General features: G+C 37.8%; 1 protein-coding gene across 3 annotated transcripts in view; it reads left to right on the top strand.

The window, feature by feature from the left end:
• mid2 (midline 2) overlaps positions 1 to 23,272 on the top strand; it is a 115,992-nt gene that overhangs the window by 57,049 nt on the left and 35,671 nt on the right. For 2 of the 3 annotated variants that reach the window (XM_055159531.1, XM_055159532.1), the window contains 2 exons: positions 18,609 to 18,671; positions 21,550 to 21,645. In XM_055159531.1, the coding sequence (XP_055015506.1) occupies positions 18,609 to 18,671; positions 21,550 to 21,645 (159 nt within the window). The remainder of the gene's footprint in view (positions 1 to 18,608; positions 18,672 to 21,549; positions 21,646 to 23,272) is intronic. The other variant, XM_055159533.1, reaches the window with a different exon arrangement.

Genomic DNA, 23,272 nt, shown 5'->3' with positions numbered 1-23,272 from the left:
GTTTTCATCAGGTTTAATGAGCTGACACGACTTCCACAGCATCGGACAGCTGTGACATTTGGCCTAGAGTAACAGTGAAATGTACAGGCGTAATCACACATGTACCAACAGTCTGTTAGGAACATGAGAAAAAGGAAGAAATGTCCAGAACCCTTCCCAGCGATTATTGGGCTAATTCCTGTTTTGGGAGCAGTGTCCTTACATCCCCACCCTCTTTTCATGTCTGTACTTTTCCTCCTAACTTGTGCCTCTCCTCCCTCCCCATCACTGTGTCTAAGCCTCTTATGACTCTGGTGAACTATGGAGCTTTGGAAGTGTGCATCATGACTTCAAGACTTCTAACAGCCCTAACTGCCCTGACTGAAGTTTGGTTTGTTTAAAAGCAGAGCTATTTGTTGGAAAACGACTGGCCTGTATGTGGTTTAACACTATCTGAAACACTACTAAAGATAAAGTTAAACCACCAGGACTAAAGCCAGACAAGACCAGAACTTAACCAGGACTAGACCTGGACATCATGACTAACCTGGGCATGAGTGTGAAGGTGTGAAAGCTTTAGTGTACTAAAAAAAATTCAGGTGTTAAAGAGGTAGTATTGGTACATTATTAACTGCTAACACATATTTAGATTAGAACCTTTTATTTAGAAAATTCTATATTTACCAAAAACAACACATTAAAATGTTTTATTTAAGTTTCACTTTAGTTTATGACATAAGGAGAGTTTGAATAGGGCCCACTAGTGATCGCTAAATTACTCAAGCATGCGTGGATGACATGTAAAACCTCCGTAAGCATGTTTCTGATGAGGGATTAATGTTATAACATGGTAGAAAGCTCAAAAAAATCCCCCCTCTTTAAGTCCTTTTTGGAGTATTAATCCCAAAATGTAAAATAGAATGAATTAGAAATTCCCATATACTGTGGCGCACATCACCCAAAGACAGCCAACAATTGAAGCAAACTATAGCACAATTCAACTTGTCTTCCTCTCACAGTTTTGTCCCTGGTGCCCCTCTCTTGCTCCTGTTTAACATGAGCCACACATGCGCTTCTCTCCTCCACCTGCTTTCTATCTCTTCTCTCCTCGCTCTCATTTGGCCCACTGCCCGCCTGTCTTGTACCACATTCTGCTCCTCTGAAACCCCCAGCCAGCACCCGCGTTTATTACCGGTGAAAGATGCTCACAACTCTCTGGTGTGTCCATAATGGTTGATATAGTGTTGGGTTTCAAACGCGTGCATCTTCCTCACTATTTACAGGTGTCTGGCCTGTAGTGTGAGTGCCTATAGGTGTGCGTGGATTGTGCGTAGGCTTTGGGAGCTGAGTGTTCGACGCCAGGGGAAATCATAGTGAACAGTGGTGAGCTGAGGCACACTTAGTCAGGCTGACAGAATGGTCCAGGAGGTAGTGGAGAGCTTTACACCTATGCATTATTATAGACCACATATAGAACCACACACTGAGAGAGGGGTGCATGTGTGGTATAGCTTGCCTTATAAAATTCTGTAGTAAGGGGAATTTTCTGGCACTCACCACTTCATGAATATGCAGTATTTGTGAAGAAGGAAAATGAAAAGGCTTTTAAGAGCGAGTGGCCAGAGTGCACACTGGTCTCACAAAGAAGGGAATACACTGCACTAGCTGTATATGGTAAATGTGTCTGCATTAGATAGTAAAACACTAAAATATGCTTTTATCCATTAGCTATCAAAAATATAAATGCATATAGGAGAATATAAAAGGTCTGGGTCTTTCATTGTTGATGTTAATGCATCTCCTCCACTGAATGAAGTGAATGTCTGCATGAGATATTTTGCTATTTTGTCTTAATAATAAGTAATAAGTTAAGTTAATAATTTTTTATCATGAAAGAAAATTTTAAGTTATTTATTTCTTCAGTCCATTTTATATATCACAATAATGGAGGTACACAGCCGTGTTTCTAGTTATAAATAGTGATTTTTAATTCTCCGATGCATACAGACAGGATTCAATTTCACCATAGTATTTACAGTATTTCACGTCTTGTGTGTTATTTTAACATGCATATTATCCTTGTATGCATATCCAATATTTACATGGATAATGAGTTTCTATTCATAGACTCAAAGCTGGCAGCAGTACATAACAGGATTTATACATCATTTAACAGTGGATGTCAGCTCTTCTCTACTGGCTTCACACTATTGTGGTTATTTTCTGTTAAATGTGATAGGCAAGTTTTCTTTAATACACCAATAAGAAATGGCTGTGTGATAGCAGCAGTGAACATAAATGTCAGTGTAAATAACATTTTACTGCTACCTGGCACCTGCAATATGTATTTGTGGTTTGAAACAATTGTCAGTTTTAATTTTAAGTTGAATAGCTGTCTTTATGTTTTATTTTACATTTTGGACTGTTAAATGTGCTCTATTTAAGTTTTCTGGAGGAGGGTTTGCCAGTCGCTTGTTTCTATGGAGATGTTCTTGTTTTGTCTGCAATGTTCCAGAGAATGGCATTAAACTTATCAATCCACATAGTGGCAGGGCAGACCAATTTACAGGTGAGATCTGTTCAGAGACAACCCCACTCACAGTCAGAATGCATGTTTTGAAAGGTATTTTTGAGCAATAAAAACATCCGTAATTGAATAAATGCATTGTATATAAGTTTAATACCATATTGTGGAACATTACATACAAAGCAACAGCATCTCCATGGTGGTGGACCCCAAACTGAATAGATATACAGTGCACCTTTAAAAAGATAAAATACTCACAGCGCAATACATTTTCTGCTATGTGTTTTTGTGGCTCATTCACCTACAACTATATAACTTGGATGTCCATGTCTTTGTTCTTTGAGTATTTTGAGAAACTATGAATGTGGTGATGGTGCATAACAGTGTTTACAGTGACTCTGGAATGTTCAGCATTCTTGGAGCCTGTCTGTTTGGAGATGCTGTGTGGATGTTTGGAGATATGTGTGAAGCGAGAACAAGGCCTTCAGCACGTTCACTCTGGGAGCAGAACAACAAGGAAATATGAATCAGTCTCAAATTCAGAAAGAGGCGTTACTGTCCAAATAAAATCACTATTATGTTTAAAGCTTAATTGCGTGACCATTCTATGTGTCTATGTATTGGCTGAAATGTTCCTCATTGAGGTTTTGACTACACCAGAAATAACAGTTTTTACTACTTTGCTGAATTCAGTTTTTCAAAGTTTGGTGTAATGTCCAAGACAGCTGGGCAGCTTTGAGCACTCCACTTCAAATGGAACACACAGGCATTGTTTTTGGCGATCAGAAAGGCTGAAAATGACTTCTACACAGATGGTTTTAAGGGAGAGATTTGTCTGTTTTCTTATGTCACAAAAGGATTCCCATTCCAAAGAGCAATGCTTTAAAAAGTTTTGTTACGAGAGGAGATCTCTTTGTATGCATCTCAAAGTCTGTTACTGTTGGATATTGAGTGAGTTTATAATTGATGGTGGATACATAAATAACAATGCAGTGCTTAACATCTGTAGTTGTACATTTGTTTTGAATAGAAGTAGAAACATGTATGTCCCATGTGCTCATGTCTCAACTGCATAGCCCTGTTCACTCAGAGCATTCCACTCCACTGAGTACATGCTTTTGCTCTCAACACAGAAAACATGAAAATATTTTCATAGTGACAATGTCTTTGTTTTTAATAAAAAAAAATTTAAAAAAAAGTTTATAGTCATTGTATTTCTCAATTACTGTGTTCTATGCATGCACCATCAGTTAATTTCTCATTGATTCAGATTTTTTTTAAATGCCCTACAACTAGGAACACTAATTGTCTCAAAAAAATTAAGATATTGTTTTACATATGTGGAGTATTTTTTTAGACTCAAGGCACCATTTGATCCAGTTTACTCTTGTTGGGCATTTCCACCCTTAACACAACAGTGACCGTAACAGTAGTTAATGGTAATAGTGAAGCTCTAGTTGTGCTGGAGTTTGTTGATTTCATATGACAGTCCTGTTGAGAACATATAGGTTAACAGCACTCTGCTCCCATGGCCCCTCTCTTAAAGTGACTCCTGATGCATGTTTAATGAGATAGGCCCATTTTTATGAGCTCTAGAAAAGGAAACTTTTTCATACCGTACGTAAGGTAAGCAGTGTACTTTGATCTAAACCTCCACCTTACCCCATGTATCTTTAAGTGTGGCTAAAATCCTGCTCTCAACAAACACAATATCCATTTAATGTCTCAGACTTGTCCATCATAACATCTCTTAAAGATTCATGAGCTATGTAAACACACATTAAAATTAACTGTGTCTATAAGCTATTAGAGAGAATACAGAAAATATACAGAGAATACAGAGATGTATGCTTAGATTTAAGAACATTGAATGGAGATTTCTCTGAGTAAAACCAGGCATCACATCACCTTTGTAATTATTGTTACCAAAACTACATATTGGAATTCATTTTTTGTGCCATGTTTGTATATTTGCAGAGGGTATGGTCAGGAAGGACCTTTGATAAAAAAAACAAAAAACAAAAAAAAAAAACACTGTAAATCAAGGCATTTTTTTCATGGATTATCATCATCATCTAAAACATAGTTTATCCTTAAATTTATCTCTAGACTTTATTTCCAGTTACAGGACGGAAGTTCATATCTCCAGAGAGACGCTGCAATTAGGAATGTGTGCTCCAGATCCCATCACCAGAAACTTGAGCTTGCACAATCGTGGGAATGATAGGAACGTGCCTTTCCTATTTGCAGCGATCCTTGTTACCATCGTTTACCAGATGCTTTCCAGGATAGGGATGTAATGATATCCAAATCTCTCAGTACAATATTTCAGGGTATTAATTGCAGTATTTTGTGGAGGATAACATAACAGCCATGGTCAAACCTCTGCTTAAAAAGGATAACTTGGACTCCTCCCTGCTCAGTAATTACAGACCTGTGTCAAATCTGCCATTTTTAAGCAAAATTTTAGAAAAAATAGTTTTTAACCAGGTTAGTGATTTTATGATTTCCAACAATATTTTTGAAATTTATCAATCCGGTTTTAGAGTTCAGCATAGCACAGAGACTGCATTATTAAAGATTCTTAATAATATAATCCAACCTGGATAAGAAAAACCTGTCAGTCCTGGTGCTGTTGGATCTCACGGCAGCATTTGACACTGTAGACCACTGTATTTTACTAGATAGATTACATTATACAGTCGGTCTCTCTGGGTCTGTTTTTAACTGGTTCAAATCGTTTTTAACAAACAGGGATTTTTATTAAGTCTTGGGGAACACTCCTCCGCAAAATGTAAAATGGAGTGTGGTGTTCCCCAAGGCTCAATTTTAGGTCCAACCCTTTTTAATCTTTACATGCTGCCACTAGGACAGGTCATCAGGAGACACAGTGTTAACTTTCATAGCTACGCTGATGATACCCAACTCTATATCGCTGTGTCTCCTGATGACCTAAGCCCGATTGACACTCTTTTTAACTGCATTTTAGATATTAAGTCCTGGATGGCAGCAAACTTCCTCCAGCTCAACCAGGGCAAAACTGAGGTTTTAATTATTGGTCCTGAAGCTCAGAGAGAGAGGCTCAAAGCTAAGCTCCAAACCTACTCACTGAACCCCTGTGAGAGGGTGAAAAGTTTAGAAGTTATTCTTGATTGTGAGCTCAGCTTTGAGCCACACATCATCAGGTCCATCACTAAATCTGTTTTTTATCATCTAAAAAATATTGCCAGAGTCAGACCTTTTCTCTCTCAAGCCAGTGCAGAGATTTTAATACATGCTTATATTACAAATCGTGTTGATTACTGTTGCTCTCCTTTCTGGTCTTCCAAAGAAAACCACAGCTCCACTACAGTTCCTCCAAAACTCTGCAGCACAGCTGCTGACGAGGACCAGGAAGAGAGAGCACATCTCCCCAATACTGAAGTCTCTGCACTGGCTTCCTGTGAGCTTCAGGATAGATTTTAAAGTTCTTTTATTATTTATTATAAAGCTCTTAATGGTCTTAGTCCTATTTATTTATCTGATCTGCTTTTATCATATGAGCCCTCTCGAACTCTCAGGTCCTCAGGTAGTCTTCTTTTAACTGTCCCAAAAGTTCAAATGAAAACCCAATGTGAGGCGTCTTTTAGCTTTTACGGCCCCCGTTTGTGGAACAGTCGACCTGAGGATCTGAGGTCCGCTGCGAGTGTTCATATTTTTAAAAGTAAACTTAAAACATATCTTTTTAATTTAGCTTTTGACTTACATCTGATCTTAGCTATACATTTTCATTTTTACTATAACTTTTAAGAGCTTTATGTTTATTAGGTTTTAGTTTTTATGTTTATGTTTAAATTGTTGTGTATATATGGGTGGGGGGGGGGCGTAATTAATGTATTGAAATTTTTCTGTTGCATGTGAAGCACTTTGTGCTACATTTCAAATGTATGAAAAGTGCTATACAAATAAAGTTTGATTGATTGATTGATTGATAACAAAATTGTGAATATGATACTTTTTTTCTTTTACAATGACCTGACAAGACTTTGGTTCTGTCATAATCCAAAGAATTAAGATTAAAAGGGGCAAAATAACAATTATTTCTTCATGTACTGTAGTCTGCTCTGAAATGGAGCAAAGGATCATGGTCTATGTAGTTCCCTCTGTTTTTACCTCACGCTGCACCAACATATGAATTAAAAGCAAAGAGACTTGTAATTTAATATATTGTGATTAGAGCCCGACCGATATATCGGCTGGCCGATATTATTGGCCTATATGGGCACCTGGAGACATATCAGCTATCGGACGATATGCTTGCTGATTTGGGCCGATATTTCACGTGGGCATGTTATACCTCGTTATAAATCTTAGACTCTCTACATTATGTTCATTTAATCCAATTTACAGACAGATAAATGTCCTAATATGTGCCTCCGCATCAGTATTTATCTGCGATGTAATTTGTCTCTGTGTGTGTCCGTTCTGTCCCTAAACACACCCCCAGAGTCACGTCACTTCACTCACGTGCTATTGTTTACACCCGTAGCGGTGCGCAACACTGAGATTATATTCTTTTTATGGATAATCGGTTTGAGTCTGGATTAAAAGGACTGCCTAAATAAACCCAATTTAGAATCCACTAGAGCCAAACCTAAGTTTTTTAAACAATTCAAGATTTACAGTGAATTTTTACATCACTAAATATATCGGCGATTATATCAGCTATCGGCAGCTCCAACTTCCATTATATCGGTTTCATATCGGCCACAACAAAATCCATATCGGTCGGGCTCTAATTGTGATGCGATATTATTGTGAGCCTCACAATATTTTGTTACATCCCTACTCCAGAGTACTTGCACAGTACTGTACAATTATACCAACAAAAAATTATTCTAAATATGCAATAAGGTTAAGAAACACAAACTAAAATAAACAGAAGAATGAAACACTTCAGTAGTTATTTTGTATCTAGAATGAGTCATTAAGTGATTTATTCAACTCTACTGCTCATATCTTACTGTACTACAGACAAATAACCAAAAAAAGTCCCATCTGTCTTAAGAAGAAATACACACAATAAATACCCCCAAAAAATAATGTACCGGCTTTCATATATTGAATGATAAGTCAATATAGTAATTAACTTGACAGGCCTAGACATAATAATTATCATTTTTACAATGACAGATAATCTCTAATCTTCTATATACTTCCTCTTGTCATTGATGTCTTGCCATATTTGTTATTACAGAGCAGATTTAGACTGTGGGTTGCATTACACTTTGGCCCTGCCTGTTTTCTCCGTGCCAGGATTCTCCGACTGTGAAATCATAGCGTGTCAGCTTCATATTCAAAGTGATACATCCAAACTCACGTACAGTGATAGCCCCACTTTCTCATTCTGTCAGCACCCCCTCTATTTGCCCCTCTCACTATGCAGTCTGTCTCATTTCATTTGGGCCCCCCGCCAGGCGCTAACTTGGTAACAGGTGAGGTTTATGGATGTTATGTAGGAGGCATTGGTGCTACTGTTCAGCGACCTCATCTATAAATGCGGGATAGTGACATCATTTACTTTCTCTTTTCAGCGTCAATTAGATAAGATATAAAGTGTAGTAAGGTGAGAGTGAGTCATTTCTCCGCCATAGAGGAAGGAGAGCCATCTGTCAGGGCCACACAGCCACTTTGATGCTAATAGAGTCACTTTGTCTTGTCACTGACCACTGTCCCTGGCTGCTGGGACTGTCCTGTGCATGTCTGTGTGTATCTGTGTGTATGTCGGTGTGGTTGTGGGTGTAATGCGTTCAAAGACTGGGCAGAAGGCCTTTTGTACTGATTTGGACTTGGCATTTAAAGAATTCCAGAGTGAGTCAGAGCAATCAACAATAAATGCACAAAAATAAAACATTCATATAGTGAGACCCAACATGTTTTGATGTTGTAGACCTAAACAAACCACTATGTAATCAAAATGCAATCACGCCACCGCGGAGCAGGAAAGTAGAGGAGATCTGTGGAATGTACTATACAACTCTATAAAATATTACACATTTAAAGCTGGTATATTCGTCAAGCTAATTTAAATTTTACACTGTGACATAAACATTTAGTTTTTAAAAATGTGTTTAATTTTCTCAGAGCAAGAAACTGGCTAAAAATATAATTTAAATGTTAACTATAAGATATCTCCCCTTTTTGAGGTTGTTAATGCATTCTATAATCTTCAATAAGCTTATGTTTTCTTTTGATTATATATTTAACATATCATATTGAACATAAATATTAATGCTAATGTATGTATATGTACATATGTCAAGCCTCCTGCTGCAACTTTAAACACAATGCTTCTAAGGAAATCCACCATGTTGGTCAAAGCAGCTTGTGTTGTCCATGACCTGAGATCAACAAACGACCAAGGCTTTTGAAACAGAAAATGGTTGTTTAACATTTAATTAATTAAATGTTTATTATATAATTTTCTGCGACATTTCTATAGAGCAAGAGAGGAGCAGTTGTAAAAGGTGAGAGTCCAAATAGAAATACTGTGGGATTATGTAGTGTTGATCTCACTGTCATAGAATGTCTCAATGACAGTCTCAGCTTCTGTTCAGTCAGCCTGAGGGAGAGCCAGAGGTAAGACTTCAGCTGCAACTGCATGCTGCACTAAGGGCCAAATATATCTACTTTTATAAATACTAATACAGTATACAGAGACATTGGATTTTAATGGGTTCAAATAAAACAAATACAAATGTCTAAAATTTGTCATAGTAGACAGTAAGCCGAAGGCTATAGTTGAAAATCAAAATAAAATGTAATAACCTTTTGCAAAAGTGAATTTTTAGATTTTAATTCACATTTAAGAAGCTGCAATGTTACCATATTTCTTGAAAAACACTGCCATCTGTATCAGAGCTGTTTCTTAAAAATGTAGACTTGTAAGTTAAGTCACCCGGAAAACCTAAAATCTGTAAAGTGCGCATGAATTTTGCACCAACCAAATGTGCCGAGGTTGGAGTTTGCAGACAGATTATCCACTGTGTTACTGTGCTGAGAGTGAGCAGCTAAAACAGCAGAAAAGACTCCGAGCTGTGGGGCTTAAACTTTAACTGTCACCTCAATTCTTTATCATGTTTTGGCTCAGAAACCACACCTTTCTGAGTCTTATCCTTGGGGAATAAAATGGCAAGCCTTCGATTCCTATTGGCTTCCTACAACCTCATATTTTCTCTTCAGGATAAGATCTACAAACAAATCAGATTCTGTATGGAGATAATGTCTAAGCTTGTTCAAGGTGACACAGATCACCCAGTCTGAACATGTACAGGGTTAAGATGGGATTATCATCATCAGGACATTTATTTATGTATTTTGAGTGAAACTGTCAATCAAAGTGTAGTTATGTAAAATATATCTGCATCGTTTTGTAACTTGCAGGATTCATTTCATTTATGCTACTACTGAGTCTGTAGTGAGACTGATTGAGTTTGTTAGTGTGCTAGAAAGACCTTGGTAAGTATTCTGTATATGTAGTTTTGCAATGCTATAAATGATTGAAATTGAAATGGTCCAATTTTAAGAGTGAAACATTGCCATAGCCCTGAGATATTAGATTATAGGTTTGCAATTTCTTTACCGCTGATATTTTCAGGTCTTATTCACTTGACAAAGCACTGAAATGCCACAATGTTTATGCATCATGTCTCAGCGGGGATGCTCTTGGTGTTTTTTTCTTGGAGTCACTTTTTCAGAGTTTTGTTTTTACAGTCTCTTCAGTACCTCCATTTCCTCGTATTGTCTCATATTAAGCCACATTGTCATCACCACAAGCAAAGTGGGTATTTTGGCCCAATTTAATCCGTGAATATAAAATCCATTTTGGCAACAGAAGCTAATCAGGAGGAGATGGGACATTGCTGCAGGCTGCACTTGGAGCAAATGCAGGAACAGGTTTGGGGACGCAGCATAAAAATACTTCGTAATGAGCACCCACCTCTTCCTAAAGTGTAACCGCTGTGTGCCACGTTCATTTATTTATTTGAGAATTAATTAAACATGAGCCAAATTCTATTCTGCCAGTGTAGTTTGCCTTCAGCGTGTTACCTGTTTCTCATTTGTCCTTATCCACATTTTTACACGAGGTACATCGTGAACTGTTTTTCTGGTGCTTGTGAAAACAGTATATAGCAGCATCATGGGCACAGCTCAGTTCATAGTGTCAATGTTTTGTACCTGTCACTGGTACATGACAACACAACATTGTAAACTGTCTTAACTTCAAAACTGCAAAGGAGGGCAGGTCAGAATTCTAATGCAGGTTTACAGATTTCTTTCACTTACAGACCACTTACATAGGCAAGGTGGGCAAAAGAATTTATCTTACGATACATATGTTTTCACAAGAGCCACTGCTGCCCCACTGTGGCTCATATTTCAAGTGGTCTCCCATCTTAGTACTACTAACCAGCAGCAGTCGAAACTATCAGGTATGAAATAACACTCTAGGTCTGAAAAAAAGAACCTAATAACATAGAATATCGGAAGACCAAATGAATCTCATTGGACTACTACTAACCAGGCTCAGCCCTGCTTAACTCCCGTGGTCAAGTTTGGCCATTAATTTATTATGACAAATTTGTGAACCCAATCATATCAAATACTCATAAGGGTCAGCATATGTAGAGATTCTGTGGAAGCTATTCCTGATAACATACAGGATGGTTTTAATGGTCAGGTTTTAACTCTGACATTACCATCCACATTCTGCCCCACAAAGCCAAACAAGAAAACAACAGATATGATGTTAATATATTGAGTCAGGAGTCACCATGCTCGGCTCAGCTCCAGTCTCAATGACAATTTCTCTATCCTGCCTGCAGCTACACGCACCAACCTAATGATCCACTGGATAACAAGCATTTGCCATAAGCTACGCAGCCTAACTATGTAAGACTATTTTCAGATTGAGCACATATAATGATAATGTGTTATATGGGCCCTGGTGTTGTTGGGAATGTGCTTCACAAATCAGCGGAATATAGAAGATGCGCTCAGATTGAAATACAAATAAGTAGAAACAGCTTGCAGGCAATAAAGGAAATGGAATAGACTGGAAAACAGTAATGCAAGCTAATGTATGAGTATGAGTATGACTTCTCTTAAGATTTAGACTGACTTTGTGCCACTGTTGGTCTCTTGTCTATATCTTGGCAGCTGATTTGAGTTGTGTTAAGGGCATTGTACATTGTACTTGATTTATTAGCATTGTTAAAATGTGAAAAACAGAGCTTGTTCATTTCAAACTGTTTCTCTCTTTTTTCTTAACACATTCCTAGAATCTTAATTTTTCACCACAACTTTATAAGTGTGTTCAGAATTTTCTGTGGACTGAGCATCAGAGGGCTTCACCTGTCTCATTTTGACCCTAAGAGATGCTTTTACACATTTGGTCCTTCACACTTATTTTATTTATATTTTATTTTAGCATGTCTTTTAGGTCTTGGCAATATGACAAAATAAACAAAAAACATTCCTCACATTGATCGATCACTACTTTCAGTTTTCAAGACAAACTTTTAATTATTACCATTTAAACCAATAGTAGGAGGATTGGCTGTGAACCTTATTTTAAAGACCCAAGCATATGATTGTCTAAAATACCTAAGTACTGGCAGTAATTAGCTGTGCATGAGTTCAGAATCGGTTAAAACATTCCCTGGACACCAGAACTATTGATTGCGTTGAAGTCCATCTAATCCACAGTGTATTGTTTTCTTATTGGTGATACTAAACTGCAGTGTTGTACCAAGGCTGGAGTTGCAAGTTGATAAAACAGAGTGATCCCTTAAGCCCATTCATCTATATCACAGTCGCTCATAAACCCTCTTCATCACGGTGTGGTTCCCAGCTAATCCACAGCATTACATCACACCTTACCATGCAATCTGATATATTAGACAGAGGAATTGTTTTCTGTACTTTGTTGCCTTTATTACATTCTGCGTTTAGATAATAATGATGCTGCATTCCAAATAGGAAATGATCATGGCAAATCAACATTGATTGACTTTACATTGAAAAATGATCATCTCTCTCACTATAACTGCTGCGGTAAGCCTCATCATTTTGATCTTAAAATGTTAGTATTAATTCACTCTACATGATCCTGTTTTTTTATTTGGCTATTTTGCCCGTAAATTTGTATATAAACATTAATAACAGACAGACAAGGTGCCTTCTTTCCCTGAGATTTCTTCCGCTAGCTTTGGCAACTGTATTTCTTAGCCAAACCTCTTGCCAAACCAGCGGCGCAGACAAGAAGGGGCAGTACATTCAGCAGCCTCGCTCTGGATTGGCTCTTTGTTTGCTATGATAATTGTGGTCGGAATTCCAAACACAGAACTTCACTCCAAATTCACCCCTATAACTGCTAGTGTCGATGTGCTTCATTTGACTGGAGCAAAACACCACACTCACTTAGTCCACTTCTTTATACAATCTATGCTATTTTTATTACATAAAAAAGGTGAGTGCTTCAATGGGTCAAGCAAACATGATGAAAAAAATATATTAGTCACTGGTCAGTGTCTTGTAATGCTAAACATGGTTCTACCAGTATCAAATAGTTTGAAGTACATTGCTTAGGTCTATTCTGAGATTTACATAATTAATAATCCAAATACAAGTGCCTTTTTTTCCCTACTTTCTGCTTAGAATTCAACAAATATGACTGGAGGCCATGGTCGAACAAGGTAAAATTCTGTATTCATATTCAGTATCACCATTGTTTTGAGTTTCCTTGAAAGTAGTGTGTTTGGTGATAGCTTGAAGGGCACTCAAGTTTATTCGCACTTTAAATGTCTACATAGTTTGCTTTTCAAAGACAAAAATCTGCAAATGTTTTTGAAGAAGCTCTATAGAAAAACTGTGGAGGGGAAGTCTCTTAAACTATGAATGTTCTAATTCACTAAAAAGCAGAGGAAGTGTAATTGTTGCAGTACATTTTTGGCAGTAGGATGAAAAGATGTGGTAGTAGTAAGCTTCCCTATTGGTCTCATTAATTGGGCCGCGTCCAGCAGACTAGCATGGCTCTCTGTTTGTTTTGCACTTGCTCTCCAAACTTCTGCCCAATGGAATATTATCCACACACACGCGTACACACATATACACACACACAAAAGGGTTTCCCAGAAGGCTCCAGTTACAGACACGTCCGCCACTCTCAAAAGCTTCTTGTTAACCACAGCTGTAAATTGAGCTTGTTCTGTTCTATGGGTCTTTCTCAAGTTTAATCCCTTTGCTTTTTTTCTTCTTCGTGTTTGGGACTCATGCATAATAATATATACCTAATTAATTTAAATTTAAATAGTTGGCCTGAGGGTTCCATTTTGTGGTGGAGGCAATCTGTTGTGTCTGTGAAAGTAATTATTCTGCCAGACAATCTTTTATATCCTACAGAGCTCTAGTCTCTTTTGAACAGACCACAATATAAACCATAAGACTTGGAGCTGTCGATAAACATTCAGCTTTAGTGTCGATGAGCATATTGTTCTTTAGGTAAGAATAGTTAAACCCCATTTCCTACTCCAGTAATAGTAAGTGCATGTGAAAAATAATAATAATAATAATAAATGAGTAGCCAAGTAATTTGATTTGGTTGATCATTTGCTCTTTAAATGTGGAATAATCTTAGATGGCAAAGTGGTATACCAGGATGATTGGTTTGCAAAACAGGAGTGCGGACCATAGACCATAGGCCATACATAGACCATAGGAGATGTTACGTCACTCATAGCATTCGATTCCAGTCAAATGAAGCTCACGAGGCTAGCAGTTATAGGAGCGTATTTGAAGTCGAGTTGCATATTAGGAATTAGGGGTGTCAAATTATCACGTTAATTGCGATTAATTAATTACAGTCATATTTAGCACGTTATGTTTTTTAATCGCGTTAATCTCGTTTTCAATCTCTAACTTTACTGTTTCTGTTTGCGAGTTGCTTTACTATAAAACCTGTTTTTATGTGTTGTTGGGACAACAACACAAACAAAAAAAACACATTTATAAATTTTTTTATTTCAGTAATTCCACTCATTGCCGGAAACCCACACAAAACGCGTGCAGTATGAGCAATGTAAACATCATGTTAACGTTGGCGGCGTCAGTCGCACAATGGACGACGTCGAAGAGCCAGTAGAACAGAGGCAGCAGTGCACAGGTAAAAACACATTCGTGTCTTGGAAATTCTTCTCCCAACATGAGATATAAAAGAAAATAACAAATATAAAATCGCCTACAACTTAAATGTCACTGGTGAAAACAACCTGCATAGGCTCATGATGTCTGCACTACTGTCCTGCCACATGAGGGGACACGCACACAAACACAAACACACACCTTCATCATCGTCATTAACCTGAGAACGCACGGGCCACGTTTCCTTCCGTAGTTACTGCGCGGACACCGCTGTCCTCCCGTGCGCCGCGTACGTTTTCTCGTGTACGCTGCGTAAACCGCGCTTCCTCCTGTGCGCCTCTAAACCAGAACTAACACCAAGACTAAAACCGGGACTAACCCAGTCCAGGACTAAACCAGGACTAAACCAGGACTAAACCAGAACTAAACCAGAACTAACACCAGGACTAAAACCAGTGATCTCATATATAAAGCATTTCTCTATCAATAATATTTTTAATATGGTTAAGGAAAGACTGGACTTTTTATTGTCTTTAAGTAGACAAAAGTTATTATGTTCAGATTTCCTCGTCTTTGCTACTTTACAGCAAACAGTTTCTTATTCATGGAGACTTGGGCTCAACAGACAATTTGAAGAGATTTGTTAAACAGTAAATGACTTTATAAAGTCACTTTTTTTTGTTCTATATCAGTCTTTTGATTTGCCACAATAGTGTAATAATGAATTTAAATGAAAATACCTCAAATTGAAGGCTTTTCTCAGCAATTTTTAGGTGAGATTAAAAAGAGATTAATTAGATTAATTAATTACAGATCATAATTAATTAATCTCTCAATTTTTTTATTCGCATGACAGCACTATTAGGAATAGAACTTTATTTACTGACAAAATAGTGACTTAAAAATACCAGGATCATGTGCATCAGGTTTATATGAACATTTTAAAAAATGTTACAATTACAAACTTCTTGAACTTAAATCAAAATAAAACTGAGATTGTGGTGTTTGGGCAAACCAAGTCACTGCTTGGACAGGACAGTGTGATTGGTCCTCTGTCCTCCTATTGTCTCCCTGCATCAAGGAATCTTGGGGTGATTGTGGACTCTATGTTCAAACTGGACAAATACATTAGCTTTGTGATAAAGTCCAGATTCTTTCAGTTGAGCCTCCTTTCTAAAATAAAGGACTACCTCCCAACAGGCAGATTTCAAAAAAGCTATCCATGCTTTTGAAACATCGCGCCTGGACTATTGCAATTCTCTGTATGTAGGGTTGGACCAGGCTCCTGCAGCGCTTACACATGTCCAGAATGCTGCAGCTCATCTGCTGACAAATACTGAGACGAGAACACATATCACACCTGTGCTGTGCAACCTGAACTGGCTCCCTGTCTTATATAAAGTGCAATTTAAAATGCTATTAATTGTTTTCAAATGTTTGCACTCTATGGGCAGTGTTGGGGAGTAATGGATTACATGTACTGGAGTTACGTAATCAGAGTACAAATTATGAGTAACTGTATTCAGTTACAGTTACTGTTTGAATGAGTGGTAATTGGATTACAGTTACTTTGTTGAAATAAATGGATTACACTGTGGTATTTTTCTGTTTTTACGTTTGGGGCTATATCCCCCCCTTTTTTCTTTTTTTTCTGTCATAATTCCACTCATTGCTGGATACTAAACCAGGTCTAAACCAAGTCTAAAACCAGGTCTAAACCAGGTCTAAAACCAGGTCTAAACCAGGACTAAAACAGGATTTAACAGGACTAAACCAGGTCTAAACCAGGTCTAAGCCAGGTCTGAAACAGGTCTAAAACAGGATTTAACAGGACTAAACCAGGAAACAGGACTAAACTAAACAGGTCTAAAACAGGATTTAACAGGACTAAACCAGGACTAAACCAGGACTAAAACCAGGTCTAAACCAGGTCTAAACCAGGACTAAACCAGGTCTAAACCAGGTCTAAAACAGGATTTAACAGGACTAAACCAGGACTAAAACCAGGACTAAAACCAGGTCTAAATCAGGACTAAACCAGGACTAAAACCATGTCTAAACCAGGTCTAAACCAGGTCTAAAACAGGATTTAACAGGACTAAACCAGGACTAAGCCAGGACTAAAACCAGGACTAAAACCAGGTCTAAACCAGGTCTAAACCAGGTCTAAACCATGTCTAAACCATGTTTAAACCAGGTCTAAAACAGGATTTAACAGGACCAAAACAGGAGTAAACCATGCCGCTCGGACCATGTCTCCTCGTCTTCTATCAGTAATATTTTTAATACGGTTAAATAAAGTCTTGGCTTTTCGTTGTCTTTTAGCAGACAAAACTTCTTATGTTACGATATTGTCGTCTTTGCTTCTCTACAGCAAATCAAGTAATCCAAAGTATTCAGATTACGTTACTCACTTTAAGTAATTTAATGGATTATGTTACAAACTACATTCTGAGGTATGTAATCTGTAATATGTAGGGGAATACATTTTAAAAGTAACCTTCCCAACACTGTCTATGGGTCCAGTTTGAGGGAGTTACTGCAGACCTATACTCCGCAAAGAGCCCTGAGATAAGACGACCAGCTCCTGTTGGTCGTGCCCAAAACTAGGCTCAAGACAAAAGGTGACAGAGCCTTCCTCTTCATGTCAGATCCTCTCAGTCTGTAATGCAGTTTAAGACTGAACACTCACCTTTTCTCTCTGGCATTGAGTACTAGCTAGTCAGATTATCTTGATTCTTATTGTAGCTTTCACATGTTATCTGTATATATATTTATGTAACTGTTTCTTCTGTTTTTGTTGACTTTTATGTGAAGTTTTGTTGGAAGTAGTGTTGGAAGCACCCTTATGCTCACTTCCCATTTGGAAAGCAGCGGCTAGCAGTTTAGCGATATCCATTTATATATACAGTCTATGGTCCAGACAGAAAGCTACATAGAGCAAACGTGGAGTTGTGACCAATGAGTGCCATCTGCTTCAAGTTATTTTATCTTTCTAGTTCACTCCTTCTCCAAGTTGTATTATTCATGAAATTAAAAGTATGGCACATGGCACAGGAAAATAAAGTAAATGCATTTACAGGATTTCTTTCCATTATGATCAATCCGCATGCACTCACTGTCACTCACAGACTCCCCTCTCCTTGTTTATTTCTGGTTCTCACTTTGAAGTATGTTTTATAATGAATTGTTGTTGACGCTGGCTGTTTCTAGTTACTCCCTATGTCAGTCTGTCTTGCCTGCCATGTGAGAGCTAATTCAAGTGACCAGATCTATTTAGCATCTTTGGCCTACTAGCGCTATCATAAATATTGAAAGGACAAGATGAAATAGATGTGCGTATGAAAAGGACGCACACGTTGCACTTCGGTCCCCTAGGAGCCAGCTGTGTCGAGATATATTCATCAGATTCATCTCCAGCTTGCTAATTAATCACCCATCTGTCTGTCCCCTTGCACTGGCGTTACTCTTCAAATTCAGCCATGTGCACAAAGCAATGCATCAGCACCTGTAGGGCTCAACACTATATCGCGATTTGAGTTGGAGCAATTTTCAAATTGCAAAGCCAGCAGTTTGTAGAATTTCTTTAACACTGAACAAATATCCTCTTTTGGTTTCTTTGTATCTGTATTTTAGACATCTAAATGAAATCAAGTCATTATGGGATTTTCTGAAATGTTAATGCTCCTAAAGTGTGTACGGCCAACTGAATCCTACTTTTTAAATATACATAGTAAATCTAATCATAATTGCCAAAAAAAAAAAAAAAAAAGTGCAGCCCTACTAGTACTACAGCAACAGAGATTAAAGTATTGCTAATAAGTTTGTAAGACGGACATTGAAAGTCTGATTAGCAGCGTCAGCCAGACAAACTTTTGTAAGAGTGTGTTTTTAATGCTGGGTGTTGATTGTGTATCCGTAGGCCTATCAGAGCCCGGGCAGAGTGTCAGAGGCAGTATTGGAGGCTTCAAAGACAAGCGCTGCGGTGAGTTCCCTGGTCGCCTTCTCCACCCCCCTCTCTCTCCCCGCTCACCATGGCCTTGACAGGAAGCAATAAGGATTTTAATTAGTAAGACAAACAACTTCAGTGTTAGGCAGCACTGAAAATATTCCCATTGTTTCAAATCAAGCAGATGACATAAAATCACTGGTAGGCCTGTCACGATAACACATTTTGAATATAGTAAATATTGAAACCAAACAATAAAGCAATTGGCATTATCCCCCAAAAAGTATTCTAAATGCACAATATTGTTAACAAATATGTAATGTAATCATAGTATAGAAAAACAATGAAGAACAAAGTAAAAGTACGCACGCAAAATACTGATCCCCAAAAATGCTTCTTCCATGTAACTTATACTGAATGATAAGTTGATACAGTTGTCGTGACAGACCTAATCACTGCATGATTAAAGAAAGGTAACTAATATAGGTATACATCCTTAAGCCATACCATCTTAGAAATACACCAAACTATTCCTGTGTAATAATACAGACACAAGGAGTAATAAGTAACTGTGCAGTTTATGCCTGTCCAAAATCCAGCCTTTGTCCATCCAACCTGCTTGAAAAAAGATCTAATTGCATTGTCTGTTCACCTAAATTCAAAGAAAATGTAGTATCTGTATATTAGGCTACAGACTTTCATGGTTGAATCAGCTATGTCTGAATGCAATAGAATTACAGCAGGGTGAAATGACCTAAAATATTCATGTTTATTTAAAAGGTAAGATTCCTAATAACAAGGCCACTAAACGTTGACTTTAAGTTATTTGTTCTTGTTTCGGGCTATTTAAGGTATACCTTTTTCTACTCCTCACATCTTATCTCTTTCATTATTAGAGCCTCTGCAGAGTCTCGACAGTCTGTGTTTAAGTCACTTTAGGCTTTAGCTGTAGCAATTATCCACAATGTCTGCCTGGCTCCTCTCACAACCAAAATCAGCTGCAGTGCATGTGCAATCTCACAAGATATCACTAGCGATATAATATGGTCTGTCCCTAAAGAGAATAGAAACACAAACAAGACAGCAAATGCACAGAGTAAACTGAAACTTGCAGAAATTGTTAAATTAGTCACAAGAAACAGTGTTTGCTTCTATATTAAATCAATATGAATATACCACCAGACAGTGTGCCGTTTCAAACCCTCCACACTGTAGCTTTGGGCTTCTCTCCCCATTCCTCTCCAGGTGCCCCGTCTCATTCAGTTGCATGAGTAGACCCACTTCAAACACGCGCCTCGCACTCCTCTGCCTCTCTGTCCCTCTTTTCTGCACAGCTGTGTTTTTGTTGCTGCTGTTTTGATGCCCGTCGTTACAGCCATTGTTGATTTGCTTCACATAAACGCCAGTGCTATTCCTGACTTTGTGTGCCTGGTCCTAGCTTTTATCTTTTTGTGATGTGCCCGAGTGTGCTTTTTATGTTTTTGTATATGGTTTTACATTTCACTGTTAAGACAATAATGACTGTTTGATCATTACTTTGTCCAAGTAGGTGAAGCGGGTCTGGTTTTGATGTAATTGTATTAATGGTTTGAATGTGTCCAGGTGTGTTATGCAAATCAGTAACTTTAAATTTAGCGTAGAAATTTGTTCACTGATTGTCAAAAAATATCAGAACTTTTATATACAAGAACACTGTTTGTCTTGTCCTATTATGAACCCTGCTATGTATGATGGCAGTTGCATAGACATATTGCCAAGTTCAATTGTTGGTCCCCAACCAAAAACAGCAGTCATGCTTCACTGTATTATTAAAAGTTGTCCGTTCTCATTCGCAGCTGTACAATCATTTGGCTGGGATTGAATATTGTTATACACTGACCCTGAGGCCACTGAAAGAATGGACTCAATCAGTCTTTAGTTTTAATCACCGGACACAGTCTAGTGGTACATTGGCTTGGACTATTAATCAAAGCTGCACTGTCTCAATATGGGTAATGTAAAGCAATACAACAATGTAATATAATGGAGAAGCCTGAAGGCACAGCTTTAAAGTTTGACATTGATTAAATGTTCTCAATAAAATAAAATAAAAATGCTTTTGTTGCACAATGTACACAACACAGTCTATAATAAGTCAGAGTAATATTTTAATAATGTAGGTTTATTCAAATCAGATACACAGTCATCAACAGTTTTCACTACACAATATTACACAAACCTCACTTGTAAATGCACTTTTACAAGTATACTGTATTTCACAAGTCTGTCTCGTTGAAAATTGCTTGACACCATTACAGTTGCTAACAAAATATTGCACCCCTGCACGCCACAATAATACACTGTTTGCATTGATATTATGTTAATTTATTGCTCTTGTTGTTTACACAAAATTGACTTTTGTAAGCTTTAAGCCATTTTAATATTATTGCCTCCTCAAAAACATACCCGGAGTTGTTTCGTTCACATATCTTTGAGTAATCCATTATTATTAATCCCCAAAGCTCAAAATGCTCTATTTGACCTTGTGATGCCATGAAGTGGTAGTTTCAAGTTAACAGCTACCTTTTATCCATAGTTCAGTAGGGATTGGCAATTGCAGGGTGGAAATTATCCAAATGAGTGAGCGTGTATGGAGTTCAAAAACTAAGTGGAGCACTTTCTGTATCACTGATATCACATGGTAACAGAGTTTGTTTTGTTTGAGAGCCCAGGGATTGTGTCCTAAACATGTGTGAATGAAACAAAACACAACACAGGTAAATTTGTGGCGAGGAAACAGCATTATAACATCGATCAAAAATGGCATAATATGGGCCCTTTAATACTTTTGTTACTTTTATATTGATTATGGAGCATATGTTTATCCTTACTGTGATTCCCATTAGCATTTATAATATGTTCCTCTTGTCTACAGCAAACCTTGGAGAATAACCTGACCAATCTGGTGAAGAGGAATGGTGAGCTGGAAAACCAAATGGCCAAACTCATCCAGATATGTCAACAGGTAGAGGTAAGCACCACTTGTTTCCACACAGCTGTTTGCAGTGGCACTTCTCATGCATTTCTTATTAAACTGAACAATAAACCTGTGGTGAGAATAACAAATCAGAGCACAAGACATGTATTATATTCTGAGTAACCTCTTGTCCTTTTGAGCCCTGAACTCTCCAGACACTGAGTGAGAACAAAGAGCCACATTGAGAGGCTCTCAGTCACCAGTTTCAGACTCAGTAACTATGCATTATGTAATTTAGACAGAAATTTAGAAAAAATACAGTTTTATTTTTAAGACCAAAATATATTAAATCACAGGTGGTATTTTTGATCATCTCAAAATAGACAGTTAAGTAGTTTCACACAGTAAGGCTGCTTTTATGGTTCTTTACGAGAAGTATAATGGAGTTGAATGCATCGGTACCACTTGATCAAAGTGTTTCAATCATATATGTTCAGATATGGATCCAGGTTTATGAACAGTGCCACATCCAAGGCTAGCTTGTGCATCTTGATCCATGGATTTCAGAATGATGAAAGCTTGGTAATTAAACATTGAAAAGCAAAATGTTTACAAACAGTAAGCTGCAAACTAAAGAGGAGACTATGAAAACCAACAAGTGTGATGGATAGAGCTTTGATTCCATTTTAGGAGCACAGCATTTTGTATTGCGTGATAGGGCCATTCCTTGACAGATTTCATTGCTTTCTGGGTACTTACTTGTGTTGAACTTCAGCTTTAAGACGTGTGTATGTGACATGAGCGGATAGAAATAATCATACAAGTAGTACCCACTTTACCAGGAGAGAGTGTAGTTGACGTTTCAAAGACCAGCTCTGCCCCGCACTCACTCAGGTTGATTTATTCATTGAGTGGTGTGTTTCTTGCGTCCCATACCGGTCTGCGGAAAATTACACCCTCCGCCAATCTTGTCACTGTTGACCTGTTCGTTTTGAGCCAATTCTGTGCTTTAATGGAAAAAAAGGAGTACAAGCGGGCTAGACGGTGCTCATGCTTACCGCAGCATCGCTAACATGAATACACAGTGACACATACTTCTAAAACCCTTCCCTCTTAATGTCCACCATCATTTCTCAGTGCAATTTGACAGTAATGGTGGCCCCAGAATAAATGCCCCATGCACAGTTCAGTTCTTATTAGATAGCACCAGCTGTATTTTCCACCAAGCGCTCCGAAGGTCCATGAACAACAGTTTCGGCTAATCAAAATGAAATGATTGCAGCATGATTTATTAACAATAGAAGAAACATTCATCAGTAAGCAAGAAAAAAACATCATTGTCTCAGTGCGCATACAGAGTCGTGCCACAGCGGCAACAGCAACTTATCATTTATTCATCAAAAAGAAATAAGGACGGATGGCATGGAGACAAACTCTCCCATTGGGGCCATGATTTATTAGATGCAACCAGAATTTCTAGGCGATATTTGTAACATTATATCAGGGTGTATATCAGTTGTAAAAATCAAGAGAGAGGATCATAATTTGATGTTCACAATTTGTTGTGCTTTTTGTGTCTGAAAATTAGGTGGAGAAGGCTGTTTAGGAGGCATTCAAGCATAGCAAATGTGCCAAGATGGTGGATAAATTGTACCTGCCCCCATTTCTTTTGAAATTATGT

The sequence above is a fragment of the Boleophthalmus pectinirostris genome, unplaced genomic scaffold (genome assembly GCF_026225935.1).
Source record: "Boleophthalmus pectinirostris isolate CB_2022bp ecotype Guang Dong unplaced genomic scaffold, ASM2622593v1 HiC_scaffold_23, whole genome shotgun sequence".
NCBI lineage: Eukaryota > Metazoa > Chordata > Actinopteri > Gobiiformes > Gobiidae > Boleophthalmus > Boleophthalmus pectinirostris.
This window is presented reverse-complemented; position numbering and strand designations above follow the sequence as displayed.